The sequence below is a fragment of the Prunus avium genome, chromosome 1 (assembly GCF_965620075.1).
Source record: "Prunus avium chromosome 1, drPruAviu1.hap1.1, whole genome shotgun sequence".
Taxonomy (NCBI): domain Eukaryota; kingdom Viridiplantae; phylum Streptophyta; class Magnoliopsida; order Rosales; family Rosaceae; genus Prunus; species Prunus avium.
Genome location: NC_142284.1, coordinates 38,417,821 through 38,438,240, shown reverse-complemented (window position 1 = coordinate 38,438,240; position 20,420 = coordinate 38,417,821). Strand labels below are relative to the sequence as shown.

The following is a 20,420-nucleotide window of genomic DNA, read 5'->3' as shown; positions in this document are numbered from 1 at the left end:
AAAACCTATTTAAACACTAAGTTAAGGGTTACAGTGCGTTTTTGAGAGTTCTTTGTGGTGCAATCGTCTAACTTAGTTTGCTGTTTGTATTGCAACAACATTGAGGTTAGTTTTAACGTGAACATGGTTTTTTTCTTTATTTTATGTTTATTTATTTATTTCTCCCTGGTTTGGAAGGGTGTTTCTTCTTGGTTTTGGAATTCTTTGCGGTTCTATAATCCAATTTAGTCTTATGGTTGTCTTGCAAAGTCCTATTAACGCGGATTTCATCGCCCATGTACAATTTAAACTGATTTTGGTGGTTATAGATTAAATGGCTCACTTTTTGTTTCTGGTCAGAACATGTTTGATAAAATGTCTAGCTCAAAAGGTATGCATTTAAAAAAATTGCTCTCTTTCTTTGACTATGGTGGAGAGCTGCGTCGGCTATGTATATTTGTTTGCTGGGATTCTTGTTTGGGACATAAGGAATTCACAAATATTAAGTAACTGATTCAGTCTTTTTTGGGTCAATAAGTAACTTATCCAGTATTTTCTTTGACTATGCTATACCTTCACAAATATTCCGCAGAATCTTTTTGGGTTTTGATTTGGGGTTTTCTAGGGTCTTTGATTTGGGGTGTGGGTTAGTTGTGTTTGCATATTTTGTTTATGCAAATTTCCATTACAATAATACTACGTAGTTGAAATAAAAAATTATGCTACTGCTATTTTGGCAAGTTTATTATTTTTGGTTTGAAAACTCTATGGCTGTTTTACATATTGAGTAATTGGTTTTTCAGTTTTGGGAATTTCATTGTTTGAGAATTTCTATTTTATTTTGTGATGCAAGATGCAACAAAAAAAATATCTACTACATCTATGAAGTGGTGCCCTGTTCTCATTGTTCAAAGCTCTTCTGCTACACTCCATAGATGTCTCTCTTTTGCTTTGTAGATAGATATCAGATTCAGACTTACACTGAATTTGACTATTTGAGGCTTCATCTGAATTTATTTGTTTACTTTGAAGTTTTTAAAGCAAATCATAAAACCCATAAACAAAAAGTTGTCTAGAGTTTTAAATAATTTGGTCTTGTGCAGAAATAGATCACTTAGAATAATATGAGCATGTGTTTCATCGCTGTAAAAATCACTGATTGTTGGTGGACCTTTCAGATTGCTATCATTCCTCTGATTCATTGCTGTAAAAATAACTAATATGTGCATGTTTCATTGCTGCATAAATAGACTTTTATGCATTTACATGAGCGGTTATCAGGCTTTTTAAATGAAGGTTGGTCAAGGAAGTGATGATTTAACTCTGTGCTCATTTATCTTGTATTCCTATTGGGGAATTTGCAGGTTTGTTAGAAGCAGGGCTAAACTCTGCAATTTCTACCCAAACTTTTATGTTTTATCTTGTATAGCACCAAACAACAGACTCAAAAATTCTGGTCCAATCCTAGCCAGCCCAATCCAACATTCCAACCCCAATCCTATCTTGTCCAATCCGACTCACCACGGCCTAAATTCCCGAAAGTTTATAGGGTTTAAGGTTTTATCAGTTTAGTCTCTAAACACCAAACCCCCACAATGAATTCTCACCGCACCATCACCGGCATGTCGCCGGAGCCATTCTCAGCCTCGGGTCGGGGCTCCGAGAAGCTGAGCTTGTCTTCGCTTCAGTCGAAGATGAAGTGCGACCCGGAGGGGTACGAGTCGGAGCTTCACCTGATCTATAATCAATTCAAGTCGTCGCTGGAGCTCTTCAAGCAACAAGCGGATCTTGGGTTCAAGTCGGTTAGCGGCATTGAGAATGACCCGGCCGTGGCGAAGGACCTCGGCGATCGGGCCATGTTCTTGGCTCACGTCACCCCTTTTTACCCGACCCATCTGGCCCATTTCCCCGCTCAGCTCGCCGAATTTCTCCGCTCCTCCGCCCGAACACTTCCGTCAGGGCTCCGCTTGCACGTCGCCCAAGCTCTCATCCTTCTCATGAATCGAAAGGTACATATAACGGATGTGAATTGTAGAATTTGTTGAAAATATTGGGACTTTAGCGTTGAGCTGTGTTTGGTTGCTGAGAAAGTGTGCAAAATACTAAAATTATCTTGCTTAATTCCAGTTTTTCCTTTTTGGTTGTGTTTGTAGATGGTGGATATGGGAGACAATCTAGCTTTGTTCATGGAGCTACAGACTTATGGCGATAAGGCATTGAGAAAGCTGGCATATTCTCATGTGGTTCATAGCATTAAGAGAATGAATCAGAAACATAAGAATGAAGTGAAGAATCGGGCGCTTCAGAATGTCTTGTTTGAGATGCTTCGGGTTTGTTAATGCGTTTTCTTTCTTGTCAAAATTTCAGGGCTTTGTTAGTCTGGTGCTTGAACTTGTATTTTCCTTTTTTTGCTTTTGTAGCAAGAGGATGAAACAAAAGCGAAGAGGGCGCTTATCGCACTACGAGAGCTTCACCAGAGAAAGGTGTGGTTTGATGAAAGAACAGCCAATGCGATTTGTACTGCATGCTTTCATCCATCGTCAAGGTATGCATTGTTCTTTTTGGTGGTTTCTGTGTCATTTGTAATATTGTGTGCGAAAGCTTACAATTTGTGTTTGAATTTGTCAGGATAATGATTGCTTGCCTCTCATTTCTGCTGGATTACGAGAAGTTTGAAGATGATGATAGTGATGCATCAAGTAGCGAAGATGAAGCTCCTCACACACCTCAATTAGTCCTTAATAGAGAGTCGATTTATAAGGTCAGTTTTGCACTATTACTTTAATGTTATTTCCAACCAGTTTAGTTGATGGCACTAGGATTGAGTTACACTACTTTGGGGCATTTGATTGAATTCTAATGAGAACACGCATAAGTACAATCAACCGTGTTCTTTTCATTGTCTTTTAGGCACACCATCAAGGTACAATTGCTAGCAAGAAGAAAAAGAAAGCAAAACTACAGCGTGCCATGCGTAGTATGAAAAAACAGCAACGCCTGTCATCAGAAAAAAGTAATTCAAATTATCATACGCCACTTAATCATTTGAAAGATCCACAGGTTTGTCTGATTTTATCATCTAGCTCATATTTGTCAATCTTTCTCTTTATTAAGAAGGATGCTTGACAGTTCATTCTTCCTGAAGGGATTTGCTGAGAAGCTATTCTCCCGCCTTCAAACCTGCAATGAACGATTTGAGGTAAATAGTTACATTTGTAGAATTAACAAAGAACAGCATACATGTACACTTGTCTTTTGGAGAAAGTTTTATATTGCTCGCCCAATTATTGGAATACTATCATAGCAAATGAATATTAACTGTGTTGGATCTTTTAATTTTGGATTTTTTATTCATTCGGCTCTCAATTATGTCATAACAACAAGTAGAGCCAAACACTTATGTACGCGAGAATTTTGTGTATTGTTTCTATCTAATTAGTTTACATTGTTAATGAATTGATGCTGGACATTGCATTTTCATTTGTTTTGATTATATTACCCTGTGTTAACTTAAGGTCAAGATGATGATGTTGAAAGTAATTGCTCGCATGATTGGGCTTCACCGCTTGATTTTGCTGAATTTTTATCCTTTCCTTCAGAAATATATTCAGGTACATTATTTGACCCATTCACTGAATGTAATGTATTATTCTCTTGAGAGTTGAATTGTGACTATATTGGTATCACAGCCTCACCAACGCGATGTCACAAGTTTACTTGCTGCAGCAGTTCAGGCCTGCCATGATATGGTTAGTTGGATTTTCTGTATTATCTTATTGGACCTAGACACAATCACTTTTTCTTTCCTGTCCTAACTTTTATTAACTTTCTTAAAGTCCTACTGCTAATTCAAGTGAACCATTGTTCATTTACTAGTGATGAATTAACCTTTCTTAAAGTTAACTTTGATTTACTTTCTTATGAGCAGGTTCCTCCTGATGCAATTCAACCACTATTCAAACAACTAGTGAATCAATTTGTACATGATCACTCACGTCCAGAGGTGTTGCTTCATTAGCTGCTCTGTTTTAGTATATTTTTTTTAATGCCTTGCGTATATCTCTGATCACTTGCTTTTTCCAGGCCATAGCTGTTGGACTGAATGTAACGAGGGAACTGTGTTTACGAATTCCTTTGGTAACAACCTATTTAAACCATTCAACCAAAAAACAACCTATTTATACCATTTGGTTTCTGGCCTTGCTAATATTATGGGTATTTCATTTGAAGGCTTCCATAATTATTTTTTGTTTTGTGCATCTAGTTGATGACCGAAGATTTGCTGCAAGATCTTGCATTATATAAGAAATCACATGAGAAAGCAGTTTCAATAGCAGCCCGTTCACTTATTGGTTTATTCAGAGAGGTTCTCTCTCTCTCTCTCTCTCTCTCTCTCTCTCTCTCTCTCTCTCTCTCTCTATATATATATATATTTAATTCGCATGCATGGATTTCCATGAACCATGTTGCAGCAGAAGGCTGACTATTTAGTGTACGTGCAGATTTGCCCCTCACTGCTGATTAAGAAGGATCGTGGGCGCCCTACTAACCCAAAGGCAAGACCAAAAGAGTATGGAGAAGTCAACGTACTCAGCAATGTTCCTGGTGTTGAACTGCTAGAAGAGGATGATGGCAATGAGGATGGTGATGATGCTGATGAAGCTTCATTAAGCAGCACTGATGATGATCTTGATCACGATGAGAAGGTTGCTTCCAGTGATGATGAAGACAACCAGATAGCTAACAGTGTCAGTGGAAGTGAAGAGGATTCCGTAGTAGCTGAAGATGTAGATAGTGATGGTAGTATAGATAACAACGACAGTGATGTCAGTGGTGATGAGGATGATGAAGAGGATGAGGATGACAAAGACGAAGAGGATGAGGATGACGAAGACGAAGAGGATGAGGAGAATAAATCCAGCAACAATGATGCCAAAGATAGGGGAACTGGAGTAAAAGATAACAAAGCAAAAAAGAGGAAGGTTGCAGATTTTGATAAACAACTTACTGATGCTGACGCAAGTCTTCGTGCTTTAAAAAGATTGGCCAAAGAGAACATGGAGCACACTTCGTTGGACTCAACAGATGGTTTTCTTTCTAATGAGGACTTCCAGAGGATTAAGGAATTAAAGGTTTGTTTTTATTTGTTCAGTTGGACCCAAACTTAAGTTGATGCCAAAGGTGAAACATGTTGTAATCCTGTAACCTTGGGACATGAATAAAATTAATGTTTTTAATCTCTCGTAATCTTTACATTCTGACCTCTTGTAGATGTCATAAGTCTGTGTCCATTATTTGATTCTTCATTTTGCCAGGCAAAGAAGGATGCCAGATTTGCTTTGACTCAGCATGGATTGTTGAAAAAGGGTGCAGATTCCAAATCGCCAGCATTCAAGATTCCCAATTCGGATGAACTGAGCATTAAGCGCGTAGATCCTGCAAAGCTTGAAGTAAGTTTTAAATCATTTTACTGGTCACGCTACTGTCAGTATGCTTCTTCGGAGGAGTCTGTCACTGCATATAAGAAATAATGTATCCTAAGTAGAGATAAATAGATTGACAAAAAGTTTTTAGAAACGTTGGAATTCTTGATAAGTCCTATACCTGCATTATTTGCTTCAAAAATCCCTGTAGTTATTCTACTGGCCTTGGCGTCTTATAAATCCAAGGGAAGAGAAAACTTTAAAGCTTAAAAAACGCCACATTGTACCTTTCTTTATTTTCATTGACCCAATTGAGTCTCTACTATGTAGGTCCACGTGAAGAAAAGGATGAGCAAGGAGGAGAGATTGGCATTAGTGAGAGCAGGGAGGGAGGACAGAGGGAAGTACCAGGCTCGAGCTGCTATAAAGCAGAAGAAGGTATGTTAATTGGATCTCACTAATTGCCAGAATACTGTTAATGTATTTAGTACTCAGTTCACCTTAGTAATTGAATATTTGTGCTTGTCCATGTTTAACCGAAAGATCATTGCTTCTGCATTGGTTGTTAGATCAAATGCTTAGAATCCATGTCATCTCCCTTTTTCCTAACAATCGCTAGCTCTGACTAAAAAAGACTATATCTGGCAGAAGATGTCTATTTGTATCCATTTTACTTGTCATGTTTATTTTTTGGTCAAATTTTATTTATCATGTTTAGTGTTCTTAAAGCCTCTTTAATATGCTGTGTAATCCAGTATCTGGCATAGCATAGATCTTCACCATTCTTACTTTTGCTTTTAAACCTTTCTGGTTCCTTCTATGATACAACTAGTAGGGGATCATATCATCAGAAAAATAAGGAGAAAAAAATAAGTGAATAGTAAGTTCCATTAAGGTCATGCTGTGACATTGAACTTCTTTAACATGTATTTTCATGAATGCCAACAGACGGGTGGTATGAGCAATCGGCAGAAGGAACACAAGAAACCCATGCCTCTTGCTGCAAAGAGGGCAAAGGTAGCTAAATCTCGTATAGATAAAAAGAAAAAGCAGCAGCGAGCTGGCAAACAATTCCGAGGGAAGAAAGCATGGAAATGAGGAACCTCATCAGTTTTATCTTTTTCTTTCATCCCCCTACTTTTTACTAGCAAGTAAATTGTAAGAGTTTGTTATTTATGAACAAGATGCCATTGTTTTTCCTTAATGAGGATGCCCGTTTGTAGTTGTGGCTGCCTCAATTCTCAAAAGAGACGTTTATAGGGTTCTGTATTCAAAAACTTGTGAAAGATTTTGATGACACTTTCAAGGCAAGAATATGTTCGGCCATAAATTTTCTTCAACTTTTATTTAACGTATTGTAGGAAACAAAATTCCTACGGATTCAGACCCAACTTCCAACGCGCATTTTGGTAAGTTCTGTTTCTCTATAATTTTGATTAAAGAAATGTTACTTGTTATATTGTATTCAAAATTGTATTTTCAATATCATAATCAGTTGTTAATTGAAAATGAAACACCGCCCAGGAGCTGCTCCATGGACGATGTAATGTCCCAAGTGAATGTGTAGAGACGATAGAAACCATAAGAAAACTATCATTACGGCATCAAGGAGTTGTTTTCTATAATACAGCCTACAAATCAAATTTAGGGCAAGGGGGGATCAAAGGGGAAAAGTAAAGAAAAATGGGAAGGGAATAAATCAAAGGACCCAGGATTTAACAGAACAAGCTTGGCCAAGAGACGCCTTACTCTTCCCCAGAACATGAGGGCAAATCACTAGTCTGGCCAAAAATATCAGGAATTCCTTCCCAGTTCTTCTTCTCCCTAGTTTCCCAATACCCACCTGCATAACTATAACAACCATCCTCGTCTTTTCGAAACCATCTTGGCTGCCAACCTCTCTCTTGCAACTTCCTCGCCTGCATCACAAAATTATCAACAGTTGCTCAATACATTATTACTTCATGTAAGAAATGGAAGAATCAGACCCGGAGTTCTAAATCTCGGAGTTTCAAGGTTATAAAACACTTTTACTTTTGGCTCAGAATTAGATACAAGGATGCATAAAACAGGAGGGGGATACCTGTCTTTGTAGCTGTTCTAGTCTTAGTTTCTCTGCATTTGCCAATTCATATTCACCGTTCTCCAAATGTCTTTGATCTGGCCTTAGCCTTGAGTCTGATGGAGGTAATTTCTCCAATAAGCCAGGTGTTAATTCATTCAGAGATATTGCAAAAGGAGAGAGATTGTATCTTGTCTTGGTATCATAGTTATCTCTTTCCCAGAGCAGCACGGCCTCTGTCATTGGATCATAACCCTTTGGTTTTGTAGTTGGATCTCCCAGCACATAGTACATTGCCTCGTCCCACTTGCCCACCAACATTGCTACTTTCTCTCCAGTTCTGTTGTCTTGAACAAATCCATGAACCTGGAATTTTATGAAGAAGGTCATATATATGTAATACCCGTTTTACCCCCAACAAGGGCAAATTTAGCACCATTTATGATTTCTTTGTTTGCGCATAAATCAGGCCTAAACAATAGTATAACTTAAGCATAGAGTAATCCAACAGTCTCTCTACTATAGTGAAAATACAAATACCTCCCCCCTGTATTTTTCAAAAATTACTGTGACCTCCCTGACATTCAGAAGTAGTGAACTCTTAAGACTTGAGACTTCAAACATATACTTCTTCCCATGTAAAGCAGAAAGAAAAATAGACTCATGCAACGCACCAATGGGAGGGAAAATGATGAAATGTTTGCTGTCATATATTGTGCCAGTTATCCTTCCTTTTGCAATCACTAAACTAACCTGATGTGGATTTCGGTCTATGATAGACTGCTCCTTGAACTTTAGCTTGCAGGAGTAATTGCCACTTCCCTTGATGCGCATGGTGCCATAGTGATCACAATAAATTTTTCCTAGTATGATATTGTATATAGAAGTAGTAACCTTGCTCCACTGAAAAGTCTCCCCGTCCTCAAACTGCAAGGAAAGGACACCCACAGGATCAAGCTGAATAGAACGCCCCCAAAACTTGCCCTTGAGATTGGAGTCCGCCCAGAATTTCCAACCTCTGCCTTCACAGTGACAAGCAACAACCATTGGGTGGTGACTCACCTGAGTGCAATCTCACCTTTGTTAGACAACAATCAGTAAGTCATTAAACATTTGACAATTTGCTGAGATACTTCCAATTCAATGAGTCCAAACAAGAAGAAGCAACAAAGGGCTGCTTTTATCTTTTATCATTTTTCATACTTAAGGAATAGAAATCTAGCAAAAGGACCTATTAGACATCAACACTAAAATTGTCAACATGCATTACCTTTTCAGAGAAAAAACGAAGTCCTTTATCTGGATAGTCAGCTTCATAGGTCTCCCCAAGAAGAGGATTAAAGGGTTTGCACTGCCGACCTTCTGTTGATGCATAGCCAGAAACAGCAAAAGCTGCAACGTTTAGAATTCTCATTAAATCATTCCCCTGCAGCACATGAAGTCCAACGTTTAGATACAGAAAAATCTGGAACTTTTACAATGGAAACTTGGTTGATCCAGTTATTCTCATCTCTCCTTGAAAAAATACAGGAACTGATGAAGAACTAACCTGCTTTCCCCATTCCAATGCTCGATCAACCAAGTTCGAATACTCCAGATCTTCAAAGCACTTTTGTAACGAAGAGAGGGGTTCATTAAAATAAACAGGAAGACAGACTCCAGACAAGTCCTTCCCAATATTATCCTTGATAATTGACCACAAGCCAACAGGTTTCTCTTTCTCCTTTGGTTCTGGAAAATTATCCCTCCTTTTCACATATGGATATTTAACTGTCCGGATCTCCTCAATTCCATGCAATCGATCAGAAAAGAAGGAATCTCTATCATATAAACAACCATTGCCCAAACCTTCCCTACTCCGATAGGAAGCACTTCTTAGAGTATCTGAAGACAAAATCATGTGTATCAAAATATGTTCCTTTAAAATCAAAAAAGAAAAATCTCATCATTTACACAACCACTTCTCATACCTTCCCTACTCCGATAGGAGGCACTCCTTAAAGCATCTGAAGACAACATATCATGCGTATCAAAATACATTCCTTCATCTTCATCTGTTTCAACATCTGCTCCATCTTGACTTTCATTATCTGCGTCAGAGTCACTTGCACTGCCCTCTGATAAGACGGAGTAGAAATCTGTGGCATGAAATATCGTTGCATATTATATCAGGAACTGAGTGTGGTGTGCAAAACCTTTTGAGTAGAAATAAAACTAAAATAATTGAAATTCCAAACATGACTAACCACTAAATCTCCGATTCCCCTGTCCGCAGTAGGACTCACGCTCCTTTGTTTCATCTACTACTGTAGTCTCCAGCTCTATTTTCTCCGTCTGCAAAATAAAATTTAGTTAGGGTTTTACTTTCCGAACTAGGAAGCGTTGCACCACCACATATGGCAGCACATGTATAAAACAGAAACTGAGTAACCAGATGCATGGAAATCTGGTAAAACGCAACACTGCCAGCATATATTCAAATTATTAAGCTGAACAGGATGGAAAGAAATACCTCCAATTGTCTCAAAGTGTCTAACAACATCACATGTTTACTCTGAAGAGTCTTCAACTGATTTTGCAGCTCGGAGACTTCTAAGAGCATAATTGACTCGCAGTCTTTGATCACCGGCTCACCAACACCCTCCTGTGCTAATCTTAATCTAAGCTTCTCTGTTGAAACAACTATATCTTCTGAAGGTACTAAATCATGGCTTGTCAACACTCTAGGGAAAAGATCTTTAGCACCCAGCAGTGCCTCAATCCATGCAGCTCTGCCCTCTCTAGATACACAACGCAAGTGGAGAGTTTTAGTTCCTGTGAATATGGAAAGCCTTTTATCATCTGATTTGCTGGCACGAATTGAAGAGACCTGTAGACCAGACCACTTCAAATTCAGTAACCAATAACTCAAAAGTACAGATCATGGGCACATATTTTTGTACATCATCATGCAAAACACAAGTATGTACAGTACTTACATCACAACTCAAAAAACGTCGTGCAAACATATTTGAGTTCTTGTTGGGTTATTCAATATTGAGAGAGGATTGGGCATCAGAAGGCTAACATTATTGTGCTCGCACAAGTATGTGGCATTTTCCATTGGGTTATCACAAAATAAAATTTACTACCAATCTGGTCATTGTCCATGAATCTAATATACTTATATGAATCTTACTCATTTCCGGTCCTTATATGCATATATATATATATATATATATATATATATATATATATATATATATATATATATATATATAAACTTACCCATTAAAAGTGCTAGAATATTAAACAATTTTTGTAGCTTTCCAGAGCCACCATTCACATTGCAGCAACAAGTACACAAACTCAACGAAACGACGCAGATAAGCCAAAGTTAACTCGATGCTTTCTCAGTTGCTAAATATATCAGTACCAATAATAGCATTACTAATATAAATGTCTGCGATTAACAAAAGCCAAACCTTCAAATGGACTTCGCCGAAAGGCTTGCACCGCCTCGCCGGCGCGCCAAGCCGACTATTACTCCAATTAGCCTTCTTCATATACCTCAACGAGTCTTCTCCGATCACCCTCAAGCCTTTCTCCCGGACCGGGCTCATCAAAATCTTGTCCGGTCCGTGAACCTTGTAGTACGAAAGCACACCGTCTTCGAGCACAAACCACCTCGACCTCCATCCCTTCCCGTAGTTCACCCACTTGTACAAAATCCCAGCCACGCTGCCACTGACGCCTCCATTGATACCAAACACCTTCGAATCCCTAGCTTCGCTGATCGTATCTTCAACCTCGTGTCCCGCAGTAACTGAAGCCCTGTCAGATTCGGTACCGGCCAACGAGACCTGAGCCGAGTAGCTCGGCTTCGAGCCGTAACTCACGTTTCGGATCGGAGCCTCGGGCCCCAACTGGCACTGACTTGACTGCTTCTCCGCGACCGGACTGGCCCGGTCCCGATCGATCGAAACCGGCGCAATGCAGCACAGCGGGTTCATAGTGAGCACTACCAGACCATTCAATCAAACAAATCGCTCAAATGCAAATCCCATCCAACGGCTCCGATTTATGGAAATGCAGAACCCGATCGCCAACGAAACGTTTCGGAAATGACATAAAGCTGTGCCTCGAAACGGAGCCTCTGCTTGTAGCCTTCGTAGCCTTTGTAGCCTTGTACAAATCTCAGAGAGAGACTTATGAAGAGCTCTGCTGCGCACACAGATCCATTTAAGACACCTCTGCTGCGCTGCTGCTCAGTAATTAAACTTTTTTTTTCTGTGCGAGCGTAGGTTAAAGTTTAAACACACTTTAAAAGCTTAATTTGTGTCAATTAATAATAATTAAAGGCGCGATGCGATTTAATTATAAATGCATGGAGGTTGGTTTTTGGGTTTTTGGGGGCATAATTGTGGTGGAGGCAGACAGGCGACAGCTAACATGCGCATTTGTGCACAGGTAGTGATTGGGTGGGGAACCATTCGTCCGGTGGGAGCTATGAAGCTCCGTCTGAAATGACGTTACTGCCCTTCTCCGTTTGGCGCAATCGTTACGCGGGCTGATGACCATTGCGGGGTTCGGAACGGCCGCGTTTTGGGATAATTTGAAAGCGATTGGTGAAAGTGGAGGAAAGGGAGGGTTTGATTGTGTGTGTGGGAGAGGGATTGTGGGCGGTGGAGCTTCGGGGCGCTTGGGCACTGGTTGTGCTTATCGAGTGGTTTTTGTTGACTTGTTATCAGTATGTTGGAAGTGATTGGCTGGGTGAGGTGCCACCTGGCGGAGGTCGTTTTGTCTGGGATTCCAAAAGTGCAAAGGTTGTGTGTGAGATTCAATAATTACAATGATTACGTGTACGCAGGTGATTTGGATTAGTATGAGACAAAATGTTATCTCATCATGTTTAAGGTTGAATGTTAAATACGTTATTTCCAGATGGAAACACAGAAAGTTACGACTATAGTAATTACGAGGACCTACCGTGATCGATGTTTTTAGAAAAACATTGGCCTATTTTATTATAAAAAGTATATATATAAAAAGAAACAGACTGATAGAATAGAACCTCGTTGTTGTCGCATACCCAAAAATCATCAATCCTAATGTATTAAAAAAAAATATTGATGATTGTAATTTTATCTCCATCACTTAGCTATTCAACAAACTATATTTGTTATACATTTTTTATGTGTAGATTAAGGTCCCGTTTCAATTGTTTTTTTCATCAAATATCTGTTTCACTTTAAAATTAATGAATTTAAGGTATTTGGTAAAAATAAAATATCATTATTATTTTAAATGCAATTGCCTTTTGACATCAACTTTAAAAAGAATAAGCGATAAGCCTTTAATAAAAAAATTCAATTCTCATAATATCATTATTTATTTTTTAATATGACATCGTCTACCACCACCACCATCAACTCCTCCATCTCCACCTCCATCTTCATCATCACCACCACCACCACATGATTAACACATAACACTTTCAACATTATGTCTATTTTAGTCATTATTCATAGTTACAATAATTTTACATTAAAATTTACCAAATGGTTTTGACACAACTTTTTATACTAACAACACCTCAAAAATATTGTTTACCAAACATGGAACCGCTTTACTTTATAGATGATTATTTTCAAAGCACTGCGAAAGCTGCTTTTTAAAAAAAGCAATACCAAACTTGTATTAGTGACATCAAAATGATTTCTTCTTCTTATTTGCATGTGAATGTTATGTTTATTAAATTGAATGCAAATTTCCTCTATATTTATAAAGCAAAAAATCTTTATGGTTAAATTATTTGAATAACCAAAATTTGCCCTTATTTAATAGAAGTTTACAAAATAAATACAACAATTTAATTTTTAAATGGACAAATACGTGGTACACTAATCTATTAAAATATAAATAATTAAAAAGAAAATAGAGTTTATATTCAAACAAAAAAATAAAATTAGAGAAAAAAAAAGTAAAAAAAAGTATTTATAGACAGACGCGTAAGTGCGGATCAAATTAAACACAACACAATTTGCATTGCCTTTTTATTTTATAACTAAAATGTAAACGGAAAATATACTTGGTTTGATTTGATTGAATAGTTGGGTGGGACCCACTGAGAACATAGGTAATGATTTTCACAAGGCACGATTAGACCTCAAACATGCACTTTGTTTGTTGTTAGAAATAAGGGGCCGAATTTCGACGGTAGCGATGGAGAGTTTGGTTTGGGCCTTTGAGGTCGGGGCTATATGGCTAGTGGGACCCGGTCTTTGCAATTTATTTATTTATTTATTTATTGGTTATGCTGAAGTGGACTCTGTCCTCGCTTTCGAGCAGCTTTTGTCCACAAAATTACTAGTAAGTTGTAATGATGCGAGAGGTAAAAACCTAGGACGAAGAAAAGCAGTGAAAATAAAATAAAATAATTATAATTATGTATAGTCGTCGTCCTAGGTGAGAGGCCTGCAGGGATCTATTGCGCCCTTTGCCGCCATAACAATCGATATTAAGATCCCCATATTCAATTCCATAACCAACACCACCCCCCCAAATCAAAAGTGACAAGTGTCATTTATAGATAGGATTACCATTGAACTTGTCTTCTCCAAGTCTTCGTCAAACAAGGCCTCATCTTTTATTTTTATAGCTACTCAAGTAGCTGGAGATGTATAGGGCACAAAAGTAATGATGATCAATGTTGAAAAAAAGGGACAATTAAACTTGATATACTTTCTCAAGTTCAAGAAATGTTTACGGAAATCAAATGTAAGTTATGTTAGTTGGTTAAAACAGTATGCTCGTTTCTTTGCACTCGAGTTTGATCTCCCATTGAATATACTATAGTAATTTAGAATAGCGATATTGAGTTCAATTACATTAGAATAATTTAATACATCGAAATATGCCGTGACTTATGTTTTACATCACGAGTTTGAAAGTCGACCAAGAATCAAGATCGTCAATATCGAGAAAGTTTATAGTACAAGTGCACAAGTTACAAGTTACAACCACCGACGGACCATTTCGCTATATATAATCCGCGGGTCTCATAATGACTCCCGCCAGAGCCAAAATCTGACCGTTGCCAGGTGTCCAAATCGAACGGTAAGAAACCGACGTCATATCAAAAGAAACCCAAACGACAAAAGGTAACCAGCCAAAAAGAGAAGCGAGATTGATAAAAGAGAAAGCAAGGGGGGTCACTGTCGGTGTGCCGTTGTTTGATTGCCAATAAAAGCATCGAATCGGAGAAAAACGCAGAGAAACAGAGCAATGATGATGCAGTTGATGAGAGCTGGCGTTGAATTCAGTTTCCATGGTCGTCGTTGAAATGGGTGGAGCATCAATCACAGTCACCAACTGCTGCAAGCTACCAAACTGTGAGTTGAGTCGCTGCTTTCGCTTCCGATCCAAGTGTGCGTCGTCATCAACAACGTCAACAGCACCAGCTTCCTCTTCGGGTTTTCTGTTCTTGCGCTCTACAAAGCGCTCTTCACGACCATGATCATTTCCCTTACGCCCTCTATTGGATCTCAGCTGCAGATCCACCTCCGCCATTCAAATCAAATCCAAGCCCGTTTTCAATCTTTTTCTCATGGACCCGGCTGCTCGCCCCGCTGTAGTTATCGACAATGGCAGTGGGTACGTATTTACGCACACAACCTGTTCGATGGAATGCCCCAATTGACTTTGTTTGTGTTTTTCTATTGAATTTTGATTTACACGCACTACGCACCACCTGTTTGTCAGAATTACCCAAAAAGGAATTTTATTCAATATGTGCATTTCCATCCATTTTTGTAGGTATACTAAGATGGGGTTCGCGGGTAATGTCGAGCCGTGTTACATTGTTCCGACTGTAGTTGCCTTAAATGAATCGTTTCTGAACCCGGCCAGAACCTCCTCCAAGGCTGGTTGGCTAGCGCAGCACAATGCTGGCGTAATGGCTGATCTTGATTTCTTTATAGGTGATGAGGCCCTGGAAAGATCTCGATCTAGTACAACTTACAATCTAAGCTATCCCGTTCGCCAGGGTCAGGTCGAGAATTGGGATTCAATGGAGCGGTTTTGGCAGCAATGCATATTCAACTATTTGCGTTGTGATCCTGAGGACCACTATTTTCTTTTAACTGAGAGTCCACTTACTGCCCCTGAGAGTCGCGAGTATACCGGCGAAATTATGTTCGAGACTTTCAATGTTCCTGGCCTTTACATTGCCGTGAATTCGGTACTTGCTCTTGCAGCTGGTTACACAACGTCTAAGGTTGGTATTGAATTTTTTTGTGTTATAGATTACGTGTGTGTTTATCATAAGTTAAAGAGTGTTAGGAAGTTCATCGAGTTCTATGCTATTCATTAAATTGTAAATTACTTTATCTGTTGCCTGTATGTTATGTGAAGTGCTAGTTTATGTGTGTTATTATTATTTTATCGTTTTAGTATCTCTTGATCGTTTCCTCTTTGATTGACCTACAATTTTCTCAGTGTGAGATGACAGGGGTTGTGGTAGATGTTGGAGATGGAGCAACTCATGTTGTACCTGTTGCAGAAGGTTATGTTATTGGGAGCAGCATCAAGTCAGTTCCTATTGCTGGGAAAGATGTAACTCTCTTCGTCCAGCAGCTTATGCGGGTATGCTGTCTTCTACTCTTACTACTACTAACTGTTCATTGTTTTTTTTTTCTTCGGAATCCCATTATTGTCAGTTGCATTCTTATTACCTTTGTTGACATCAATATAGTGATAAGCTAGGGTTATTAGTTGGAAACCATACAAGATGGGGTATATGAACTTTCACAAAAATTCATTCTTAATGCAATTACACTATATGGCTAGTTAAGAGTACTGTAACTAAGATTTACAAATGAAGTGTTTGGGTAGTAATGATTATTGCATTATGTGCAGGAAAGAGGAGAGAATGTGCCACCAGAAGACTCGTTTGACGTAGCTCGCAAAGTGAAGGAAATGTATTGCTATACTAGTTCTGACATTGTCAAGGTCACCTTTTCATCCTTTTTTTTGCAAGACCTTGTTACAAATGGATGTAGTTTTTCTTTATACCTGCTGTAATTAGCTTGACTGATTATATTGCAACTTCACAACTTCTTATGTTACACTTAGTCTATTTTCGTTAATCTATTTTTCAATTTGGAAATTGATTGATGAGAAAATCTGTTTTTCCAATGATTGCAGGAGTTCAATAAGCACGATAAAGAACCATCCAAGTATATTAAGCAATGGAGAGGCATTAAACCAAAGACAGGCGCACCCTACTCTTGTGACATTGGCTATGAAAGATTTCTTGGTCCAGAGGTTTGCTTTCTTCCTCCTCGCCCAAGGATTTTTTTTTTTTTGGCAAGATTAAGAGGGGAAATTGCTCCTGAATTTCTTCTCAATGACTGCTTGTTACTAACATTTGCTCCGCTAATTTTTCTCGACTTTTTTATATTATAACAGGTTTTCTTTAATCCTGAGATTTATAGCAATGACTTCACCACTCCCTTACCAGCTGTAATTGACAAGTGTATTCAGTCCTCGCCAATTGACACTAGGAGGTCTTTGTATAAGGTGAAGTAGGCTTTGGAAATTGTTCATAGATGAGATAATTTAATTGAAGCAATAAGAAGTAATATTGTGTGTGGCTCAAATGTGGTGACTGAGCCTTGTAATGGGTTCAGGAACCATCACTGAATGGTCTTTGGACATAGGTTGAATTTTGTTAACTTCAGTTATGCCCTTCTATCTAAATATTGTTTTCTGCAACTTCATTTGACTGCATAATCATTTGATTCTGATTTGTTTTCTTATTTAAACTTTAGCATTGATTTCTTCCTATGTTCATAATCTAGTGTTTGAAATGTTTTTAGTTCTAAGGTCCAGACAATCACATGCAAGTTTTTTTTTCTTATGTGAATTTCGCCAAAGATTATGTTATTATGACCTGATGCATTTAGTGATCTTCGTTCTTACATTTAAGATTTCTTTATACAACTTATTGATTAGTCTTGTTATTGTTACTGTTACTGTAATTCTCAGAATATAGTGTTGTCTGGAGGTTCAACCATGTTCAAGGACTTCCATAGGAGGTTGCAACGGGATATAAAGAAGATTGTCGATGCCCGGCTTCTTGCATCTGAAGCTCGAGTTGGTGGGGAATTAAAAGTAAGCAATTTTATTTCAGATGTTGTGCAATGTATAATTTATCAATAAACTTGTCAGCGTGTGCATTTTTTTTTTATACAATAAATATGTTTGATTTTTATTTTTGTTTGGGCATTCAGTCACAGCCAGTGGAAGTAAATGTGGTCAGTCATCCCATCCAGAGATTTGCAGTTTGGTTTGGAGGCTCTGTACTTGCATCCACACCTGAATTCTATGCGGTATGAAAAAGAAAAATAAAGAATTTCTGTTAATGCAGGCAGACAATCTCATTATTCCTCTATTACTTTCTCCCTATGTCCTGAAACCCTCAAATAATCTTCATGTCGCTATGGGGCTTGAAACCCTTAGATCATTGTTTTACAGATGGGGTTTTTGACTAATTGAATATATAATTTTATTGGTTCACTCACTACCGATTATGAGTTCTGCCAGTTAAAACAGAGATAAAAACAAGTATTATCTTATTATATTTGCACGATGCGGAAGTCCATATAATTTGACACTTGGGATCAGAAAATAGATTGGTCTAATTTTTGTGTGGAAATGGTATGCTATATTTGGCGGTTGCTTCAGAAGGAGCCCCAAAAAGCCACACTAATTTCAGAACTAGGGGCTCTGTGAGATCAAGGTGTTTGTCCCATTTGTCCCTTCTAGTGCCTTTTGTTATGATAACTTGAGCCATTTTATTTAGCAATTGAATAGCATCAAGGGGAACTTAGTTGATCATGGATGAGGAGACCATCTCCTCTCTGAAACAATGCATACACGAGTGTTTGATATTTCTGCAGCCACAGCATTTGATGCTGAGCTTTCACCTTGTTTTTCGCTAATATAAAACTGCCCCAAGTTTTTGTCATTGTTCTCTTTCCAAATTTTTACTGTTGATTGAGGAGTTTCTTTCTGTACAGGCTTGCCATACAAAAGAAGAGTACGAGGAATATGGTGCGAGCATATGCAGAACAAATCCTGTTTTCAAGGGTATGTATTGATGAAAACATCAATTTTGGCCGGATCACATGCCGGCAATTCCCGATAAAAAATACGTCTCTTACATGCTCAGTAATGCATTTCCTGATATTTATGTATGCATGTGCTGCTAGAGGCGGTTTGTAATATAATTACTCAGTTAATCTTAATTTTGTAAGGGATGTGGGTTTTTTTTTGTAATGATAATTTCATTTAGGGGGCAATAGGTCACTTAGAAACCAATAGGAAATAGTCTCTGCGGTGTTGCATGTCCAAGTGGCCCTGAAGGATCAGATGAGATGAGATGAGAATCGTGATTTGGGCAAGAAGACAAGAACCTGGCTGAATTGCAGTTTTGGTGTTCAGCTTAGAATAGAGTTTGCTCAAGATTATTATTAGCCTTTCATTCTTTTTCCCTCGACTGATAATTACACCGTAGTACACTTCAGGTAGGCCTATTCTTTTGAATTGGATTGTTGTAGTACAATAATTTCTAATTTGACTTTTAAAAATTTCAAGAAATTTGTCACAAATTGTGTGTATAACTTCATTTTGTTTAATACGATTGTTAGTTTAAATCGCTAATCTGCTATTACAGATCAAATGTCAATTACGTTGTCTTGAAATTATCTGAGCATCTTTGTCCACAATCCAACAAGAAAAAAAATAAACGAATAGGGCACATCAAAATCCTTATACCGCAAACTTATAATTACGTCCCATCAATTTTGTATCTTTTGTTTGTATTAGACTGTTCCCATGAATTTGTCATCAGGTTGTTCTTGGGGCCTTAAAACTGGCTCAGCCCAGCAAAAGATATTTCCTTTCACTAGTCCTAATTACTCTAATGTACACGGAAAGGGGGATGCAAGCACGCTACTTTAATCAAATTAAAAATTATTTATGAGTGCTGTTATTTCCACCTCATTGTACTATTTTCCCACCCACCGTGTAAATTTGAAAAAACACAATCCTGCTCATCGAAAAAGAGAAAAAAAACACAATCCTAATTTTCCACCCACCATTATTCTTAAAATACCCTTTGATTATAATTTAGTACTAAATTATGAGATGGCATATATGGGACTCACCTTCTTAAACTTAAATTGATTATAGTATTAATAAAACATTTTAAAAACTAATTAAAAATAAGAAAAAGATTTATAATAAAAATGAAAACCACTAGGAGCCACTTGGGAGGACAAGACACATGCATCTGGTGAAATTAATGGGGTATTGTAGCAACAAAGGAGCTCTCAATGATAACAATAGGAGGCAAAGGCTCATCTCGCTCGAGCGCTGGATTAACTAACTTTGCGATCCCAAAAACATGTCTGATTCTTGAATCATTTGTGGGTTTTCTTCAGTTGGTGGTGGTGTAATAAATCCCTTGTCATATCTGAATCTTTCTCTTATTTGGTTTTAATGTTTAATGTTTTTTTTAAATTCTTTAAAAGTTCAATGAAGTTATCTCACTTTGATAAAAAAATAATAATAATTCTTTAAAAGTTATTTTATAAAAGAGTAAATTTGACTTTAAAGTTTTAAAAATAAGATGAATGAAAATAAGAAACGGGTGAAAATAACAGCACTCTTATATATTTATTTGTTATATTTGAAGGCATCAGTCATGAGAGTAGCACTCGGTTTTGATAACGCGATTTGTGTGGTGGAGAGCAGAGCACAGCGTTTTAACATTTCAAAAAGAATGAAGTTTGACTATTAAAAAAGAAGAAGGGTCAATCAATTTTGTTTTAGAGAGCCTCAAATCTTACCCTTTTACTGTTATAAAGAAATAATAAGAAGATTATCGCGTATTTACAATTTGCAATTTA

General features: G+C 37.8%; 3 protein-coding genes across 4 annotated transcripts; 2 read left to right on the top strand and 1 right to left on the bottom strand.

Moving 5' to 3' along the window:
* The first annotated feature begins 20 nt into the window (after positions 1–20).
* On the top strand, positions 21–6,732 carry LOC110760499 (ARM repeat superfamily protein). 2 transcript variants are annotated; one of them, XM_088247107.1, is made up of 16 exons: positions 21–105; positions 1,344–1,988; positions 2,133–2,309; positions 2,400–2,524; positions 2,608–2,740; positions 2,890–3,039; positions 3,125–3,178; positions 3,495–3,590; positions 3,669–3,728; positions 3,908–3,982; positions 4,063–4,116; positions 4,244–4,345; positions 4,482–5,111; positions 5,295–5,429; positions 5,733–5,840; positions 6,351–6,732. In XM_088247107.1, exons 2-16 carry the CDS (start codon positions 1,575–1,577, stop codon positions 6,498–6,500), a joined length of 2,463 nt encoding a protein of 820 aa, XP_088103233.1. In that variant the 5' UTR covers positions 21–105; positions 1,344–1,574; the 3' UTR covers positions 6,501–6,732. The 2 variants fall into 2 exon arrangements, with proteins under 2 accessions (XP_088103233.1, XP_088103232.1); XM_088247106.1 differs by lacking the exon at positions 21–105 and having other exon boundaries at positions 1,252–1,988.
* A 245-nt stretch (positions 6,733–6,977) lies between these two features.
* ORP1D (OSBP(oxysterol binding protein)-related protein 1D) lies at positions 6,978–11,911 on the bottom strand. Its single transcript, XM_021962822.2, has 9 exons — positions 10,929–11,911; positions 9,977–10,333; positions 9,711–9,798; positions 9,435–9,602; positions 9,014–9,348; positions 8,735–8,890; positions 8,218–8,526; positions 7,486–7,830; positions 6,978–7,321 (listed from the first exon to the last, which is right to left on the bottom strand). The coding sequence occupies exons 1-9, from the start codon at positions 11,454–11,456 to the stop codon at positions 7,148–7,150; spliced, it is 2,460 nt and encodes an 819-aa protein (XP_021818514.1). The 5' UTR covers positions 11,457–11,911; the 3' UTR covers positions 6,978–7,147.
* A 2,639-nt stretch (positions 11,912–14,550) lies between these two features.
* Positions 14,551–19,107, top strand: DIS1 (Actin-like ATPase superfamily protein). The gene is made up of 9 exons (XM_021962823.2): positions 14,551–15,099; positions 15,262–15,721; positions 15,943–16,089; positions 16,363–16,455; positions 16,651–16,770; positions 16,915–17,025; positions 17,494–17,619; positions 17,739–17,837; positions 18,528–19,107. Exons 1-9 carry the CDS (start codon positions 15,053–15,055, stop codon positions 18,606–18,608), a joined length of 1,284 nt encoding a protein of 427 aa, XP_021818515.1. The 5' UTR covers positions 14,551–15,052; the 3' UTR covers positions 18,609–19,107.
* Positions 19,108–20,420: the final 1,313 nt, after the last annotated feature.

Excerpts from the sequence above, each read along its gene's own strand:
- LOC110760499 (XM_088247107.1), top strand. The coding sequence starts at position 1,575 with ATGAATTCTCACCGCACCATCACCGGCATGTCGCCGGAGCCATTCTCA. Across the intron at positions 3,179-3,494 it reads CCTGCAATGAACGATTTGAG|GTCAAGATGATGATGTTGAA; the intron begins GTAAATAGTTAC and ends TGTTAACTTAAG. Across the intron at positions 3,729-3,907 it reads TTCAGGCCTGCCATGATATG|GTTCCTCCTGATGCAATTCA; the intron begins GTTAGTTGGATT and ends TCTTATGAGCAG.
- ORP1D (XM_021962822.2), bottom strand. The coding sequence starts at position 11,456 with ATGAACCCGCTGTGCTGCATTGCGCCGGTTTCGATCGATCGGGACCGG. Across the intron at positions 9,349-9,434 it reads CTCCTATCGGAGTAGGGAAG|ATACTCTAAGAAGTGCTTCC; the intron begins GTATGAGAAGTG and ends TTTTGTCTTCAG. Across the intron at positions 7,831-8,217 it reads TAGACCGAAATCCACATCAG|GTTCATGGATTTGTTCAAGA; the intron begins GTTAGTTTAGTG and ends ATAAAATTCCAG.
- DIS1 (XM_021962823.2), top strand. The coding sequence starts at position 15,053 with ATGGACCCGGCTGCTCGCCCCGCTGTAGTTATCGACAATGGCAGTGG. Across the intron at positions 15,100-15,261 it reads GTTATCGACAATGGCAGTGG|GTATACTAAGATGGGGTTCG; the intron begins GTACGTATTTAC and ends CCATTTTTGTAG. Across the intron at positions 16,771-16,914 it reads AAAGATTTCTTGGTCCAGAG|GTTTTCTTTAATCCTGAGAT; the intron begins GTTTGCTTTCTT and ends ATATTATAACAG.